Raw genomic sequence first — 5282 nt, 5'->3', positions numbered from 1 at the left:
TCGGGTGTGAACTTCTCTGCCATCTCCTGAAGGTGCTTGAGCTTCTCCTCTGCTCGTCTCTCCTCCTCGTCTCCTTCCTCTTCCTCTTCATCCTCACTCTTTCTTTGGTGTTTAACCTGAGCATCCTCTTTTTCAGGACTAAGTTTTCTTTTTGACGACTAAAAAAAAAAAGACAACACAACTTCAGGAGAAAATGCAATAATACAATCAGACCAAATGATACACACTTTGGTTCTGTGCCAATTTACCTTCATGGGAGAGGTAGAAAAGAAATCCTATATACTGCGCTTGGGATTTGCACTCACTTGTGTCTCTTTGCTTCCCCCTTGTGTCTTATCTTTAGCTTTTTCTCCTTTCTTTACAGTGCTGGTAGCTGTTCTATTTGAATTCAAATCAAAGCACAGCTTAAATGGGTGGTTTTGGTTGACAAGGTAGAGAGTACCTCCGTCAGTGAGAGTCCCTGACAGGCCCTGGCCAAGCGGTACACCATCCAGGAAAGTAGGATTTGGTCCCAACTAAAGAAGACAAATTAGCAATCACAAACGTTGTTATACAGAGGGCACAGAGTTTAAAGGACAGAGGCAATGTGGGTGGAACAGCAATGCCATCAATCTTCAGACATTCACAGCTGATGTTTGAAAAGTGTTGCGTCAGAGACAAGAACTGATCTACCTGTTTGTGGTCAATGAGCCAAATGTCAGTGATGTGGGTCTGTTCATACCTGCGTAACAACAACGTCCTGGTCTGCATAGCAAGCTACCACTTTCACTGAAAGACAGAAAAAGATTTACTCTTTCAAAATAAACACCCTTATTTCGATGGTTACTATCTTGTACCATCAGTAGCATGCCTTTGACCAAATTACTCATTTCACTTTGGCTTGGATGACGGAAAAAAATCCCGATTTCACAATTAATTGGGCCACATTTCCTTACCCTGGTTCCGAGAACATTTCTTGTCGGTGACTCTGGTGTCCGGACTTCGGCCGAGAACCACAGGACGTCCATCCTCAAGAGAGATCCGAGCTCCGGTCTGGCTGACGAGCGTACACGACATCTGGGAGCCTTTATTGCGTCGTATCGTGTCGAATGTAAAGTTTAGATGTATGAATGAACATAAACGAGGAGATGAAATTATCGTGACAAAGTCTAAAGCGTACAAATTCTTCGATTCGATCAAACTTTTCGGCGTCAGTAGAAAGAAACCACCACTTTGGCTGTGTCCGAAACCACCCCCTATACCCTACATAGTGCACTCAATCGTGTGGACGCCATTTTGAAATAGTGTCCGAATTCTTACCATATTATAAATCTGGTGAGTCTGGGATTGCACTGAAGCTGTGAGATATTTCTGAGGTTCTACACAGGACGAACCCTCGTTTTTATGGTTATAATTCCCTTTTTAGGTGTGACCACAGCTGACGACTGGTCGCAGCGGCGTGCGGCTCCATCCCCCTGGGCAGAGTTGGAGTTTGACAACATCATCCTGACCGTGCCATCAAAAGCTGTCCGTGACCTTGAGCAGGTTGATGAGCTGGCACAAGTCTGGAATAACATAATGAAGACCGTCGCTGAGCTCACCGCAACACCGCTCAAATTTCCTCTCAAGGAACGCATCGTGATTGATGTGCAGATTTCTCATGGTAAGCGTGTCGAACAAGAGCCAGTTAACGTAGATCATTTCCCACCACCCACATGGAAGCACAAAGGTCTTCATCCAAGGTCTGTTGGACAAACAGGGTGGATGCATGCCGGCTATCCCATCATTGGACAGACTGCCACCGCCTACCTCATCACCAACGCCACAAAGATTGCTGGGGGCATGTGGGGTCCCATTCATGAACTGGGACACAACCAACAGAGGAGCTGCTGGGAATTCCCACCACACACCACTGAGTGTACTTGCAACCTGTGGTCAGTGTACGTGCACGAGGAACTGCTGGGAATTAAGAGAACAGAGGTATCAGGCTGTTCTTGAGGTCTACTGGAATTTTCTGTTGTTCCGAGTGTTACTGTCTCATGCTGTGTGGTGCAGGCTCATTCAGACCTGACTTCAGAGAAGAGAAAAGCTCGGATGAAGAAATACGTTGCAGACGGCAGGAAGCTGAGCGACTGGAGTGTCTGGACAGCTCTGGAGACTTACCTGCAGGTGAGACACCTGCCTGATCTCCCTCCCCCTGATCATAAAGCATGAAGATGAACAATGTAGCTTTTCTTCTCCTTCTCTCTTGTAGCTGCAGGAAAAGTTTGGCTGGGAAGCCTTCAAGAAGGTTTTTGCTGGCTACTTTGAGATGAGCAACTTTCCTCACGACAACAAGGGAAAGATGAACCTGTATGCTGAAACCTTCTCCCGTGTTGTGGGAATGAATCTGTCTGGATTCTTCAAGTCCTGGGCTTGGCCCATCGAGGAGATCACTGAGGAGGATCTCTCTCATTTGCCCCCCTGGACCGACCACCCCATGGCCCAGTACAACTGAGGATCAGCCTCCTGGTGATCAATCAGCCTCCTGATGATCAATCAGCCTCCTGATGATTAACAGTGCAGAGCTTTGATCTTGTAACTTCTTTTAACCATTTAGCTTTTATGGGTTTGGGGTTGATCCTTGGGTTTTTCTGATATTCCGCCTCTTTGTTTGCTTCCTCCCCCAGTTGAGCAGCGGGTGTAAAAGGTCTCTGTTGCCTTAACTTAGTCACGGGAGACTTTTAATCTAATCCAGTTTTATGAACTCATTTTGTTGGTTTTATTCCCTGGTTATGACAGATGAAGTCGGTTGGATCAGAGCCAAGTACGAAACCCCCAAAACAGCCTGAGGTTCTTCAACTTTTCACCCTCAATTATGAGGATGAGAGGGGGGGTTTCAAAAGTGCAAAAGTTTTGATGATTTAATTGACATATAATCTAATTGAGATTTGTCAGCTCATCGTCTAACCTCATAAAAATTCTATCATAAAGTTGGGTTTTGCTTTCCCTGGTGGTGAGGACCTAGAAATAATGCAATAATAGGTGCTTATTAGGGTGATAATTATATTAGACAACACTTGTGCGGCTTCAGGGTGAAATATAATCTTTGGTGGATGTCTTAAATGTCTTAATCCCCATGTAGTCTGCTGCCTTACCTGATATCATTACAATCCTATTTGTCTTTTCTGTTAATCAAGACAAGGCTAATAAAGAATTAATTAACTCCTTATCACTTTTTGAGTCATTTGTGCTTGATTGAGGGGAGTAATCTGAGCCTGTGTGGAGTCTGTTGCTCCCTTATTAGAATGATTTAATTAGAACCAGCGATGTAATTCTGCTTCATTTCAGGTGTGTTGTTGTTGTTGTTGTTGCTGTTGTTAAGGGGTTAACCTGGTGGTCATCACTGGTACTCGCCCAGTAGAACTACAGCGCCCTCTGGTGTCAGAGAAAAGTACCAAACTGGTCCGAAAAAACATCGGAACGAAAGTGAAACTGAGGCTGAAGAACGTCGTTAAAGTCTTTAGGTCAGGTTAGACCAGGGGTGGGCAAACATTTTGATTCGTGGGCCACAATGGGTTCTAACATTTGACAAAGGGGCCGGACCAGGAGCAGATGGATGGATGGAGTGCTTTGGTAACCTCACCTCATTGGAGAAAAAATACACATCTTGGGATATGGAGAAAACATGTGCTTTAATTTCAAATAAAAATGAAGAGAAGCATTACAACAAAATATCTGACTTTGGAATGAGTCTTAAAACACTTAAAATCAAATGAATAAAATGTGCCTTTTTAAAAAAAATTAATAACCATTTCTATTTTAAAGCACTGAAAGTTCTGTTATCCTTCAGGATATCACCATCACTCTCCTCCTGACTGTCTTTTTTGTAGTGGGAAAACACCAGAATTGCAGTGAAAATTTAACATTAACAAGGTTTATTCATTTAATTTTTCAAGTTTGGCGGGCCAGATTAAAACGTTTAATGGGCCGCGTGTGGCCCCCGGGCCTTAGTTTGCCCATGCCTGGGTTAGACGGTCCTTTGTGTTCCTGAGACACATTAGACTCCTTATCAGGGTGGGAATATCAGTGGGTTTGGATCAGGATCAACTCCGACACAGAATCCGGAGAAACCGGTTTGTCGAGACAACCATCAAAATACCTCCGTGAAGAAAAGAATAGACAAGCTCATGTCAGCTTAACATTTAATTAAATCCAGCAGTGTTCCTTTGCTGGATCAACAGGATTCTGGGTGATCTGTGATCTGTCAGGTGTGGACCAACAGGTATAGAGACACATCTCCTGTCATTGGGTTTGTAAAGAGCAGAGTTCCTCCTCCTTTTGTTCCCATTTTGTCTCTTCCCTCCTACCTCATGCTCACATTCTTGGACCTCCGTGCGACGTAAATATCACAGCAGGAAGTCAAGGTATTTAAATAAACGGGTGGAATTTTATTAATTTGCTAGACGTCAGCACCTCTTGGGTATGTAGACGTCAGTGCTCTGATTAACTCTTGTTTTATAACGTGGATGTGCAGAGAAAAATGTCTCATAAATTTAGATACGGGATCTAATAAGACCTGTTGTGAGGCCTAAAATGTAGCCCTGATTTTATGTAAAATAGTTTTTATTGGTTTATTGCACAATTTGCCAGATTTTACTGGAGGTTTTTATTTGTCTGCCTTTAAATTCCGCTAATGTCTGCAGTTATATATCCTTCTTAGTATCATCATAGGTTGTTTTGTCATCCACCTTTTCAGACCCTCCATCCATTTCATCATGACCACCCAGCCAACACAGAACCTCCATGAAGAGTCTTACGCACGTCTCATGAGAGGCGTGAAAGAACTGGACCTCTGTGGTCCCAGTGCTCCCAGTGACCTGGTCCTCATCGGAGACCACGCCTTTCCTCTGGCGATGAACAGCCAAGGCCAGGTTATTATGGCTGCTTCTCTGTACGGCCGTGGAAGGATCGTGGTCCTTGGTCATGAGGGCTACCTCACTGCCTTTCCTGACCTGGTGGAAAATGCCGTGACCTGGAATTGTTGATTTTACATTAAATCGTGTGCATATTGAACATTCTCTGCATCATTCGTGGTTTCCCGCAGTGTGTCAGGCCGTGGGCCTCTTCCAGAGCGGCATCTACCAGACCGGGCGGGAGAACAGGTCTGCCGTCTGGGCCCCGCCAAATTCCTTCAACTTTCACAGCCCCCCTTTCCTTCCAAACTGTTTTTTCATGTGGAGAAGCTTCTTCTTGATCACAACTAAGTCTTTCCCTGTCGTATCTTGGAAGAATTTCATGCACTGTTTTCTCTGCCAACAACA

The 5282-nt window shown here is 44.5% G+C and overlaps 2 protein-coding genes and 1 long non-coding RNA gene across 4 annotated transcripts; 2 read left to right on the top strand and 1 right to left on the bottom strand.

The window, feature by feature from the left end:
• Positions 1–7: 7 nt before the first annotated feature.
• Positions 8–1208, bottom strand: LOC130520913 (aprataxin-like). 2 transcript variants are annotated; one of them, XM_057024608.1, is made up of 4 exons: positions 936–1208; positions 722–768; positions 249–515; positions 8–158 (listed from the first exon to the last, which is right to left on the bottom strand). In XM_057024608.1, exons 1-3 carry the CDS (start codon positions 1054–1056, stop codon positions 276–278), a joined length of 408 nt encoding a protein of 135 aa, XP_056880588.1. In that variant the 5' UTR covers positions 1057–1208; the 3' UTR covers positions 8–158; positions 249–275. The 2 variants fall into 2 exon arrangements, with proteins under 2 accessions (XP_056880588.1, XP_056880589.1); XM_057024609.1 differs by having other exon boundaries at positions 18–181.
• On the top strand, positions 1106–3188 carry LOC130520915 (TRPM8 channel-associated factor homolog). Its single transcript, XM_057024610.1, has 5 exons — positions 1106–1193; positions 1406–1642; positions 1739–1959; positions 2035–2148; positions 2234–3188. Exons 1-5 carry the CDS (start codon positions 1106–1108, stop codon positions 2474–2476), a joined length of 903 nt encoding a protein of 300 aa, XP_056880590.1. The 3' UTR covers positions 2477–3188.
• A 1079-nt stretch (positions 3189–4267) lies between these two features.
• On the top strand, positions 4268–5034 carry LOC130520914 (uncharacterized). The gene is made up of 2 exons (XR_008949108.1): positions 4268–4441; positions 4718–5034. It is a non-coding gene; the product is annotated as an uncharacterized LOC130520914 (long non-coding RNA).
• Positions 5035–5282: the final 248 nt, after the last annotated feature.

Source organism: Takifugu flavidus, unplaced genomic scaffold (genome assembly GCF_003711565.1).
Source record: "Takifugu flavidus isolate HTHZ2018 unplaced genomic scaffold, ASM371156v2 ctg587, whole genome shotgun sequence".
Classification (NCBI taxonomy): domain Eukaryota; kingdom Metazoa; phylum Chordata; class Actinopteri; order Tetraodontiformes; family Tetraodontidae; genus Takifugu; species Takifugu flavidus.
Note: the sequence above shows the minus strand (reverse complement) of the source record. Positions and strands in the feature narration are given on the sequence as shown.

Bases quoted from the DNA above. Each gene is read 5' to 3' on its own strand.
- LOC130520915 (XM_057024610.1), top strand. From the start codon at position 1,106: ATGAATGAACATAAACGAGGAGATGAAATTATCGTGACAAAGTCTAAA. The intron at 1,960-2,034 runs GTATCAGGCTGT...TGTGTGGTGCAG, and splicing joins TGGGAATTAAGAGAACAGAG to GCTCATTCAGACCTGACTTC. The intron at 2,149-2,233 runs GTGAGACACCTG...TCTCTCTTGTAG, and splicing joins CTCTGGAGACTTACCTGCAG to CTGCAGGAAAAGTTTGGCTG.
- LOC130520913 (XM_057024608.1), bottom strand. From the start codon at position 1,056: ATGTCGTGTACGCTCGTCAGCCAGACCGGAGCTCGGATCTCTCTTGAG. The intron at 769-935 runs GTAAGGAAATGT...TCTGTCTTTCAG, and splicing joins GAAATGTTCTCGGAACCAGG to TGAAAGTGGTAGCTTGCTAT. The intron at 516-721 runs GTATGAACAGAC...TGTCTTCTTTAG, and splicing joins AGGACGTTGTTGTTACGCAG to TTGGGACCAAATCCTACTTT.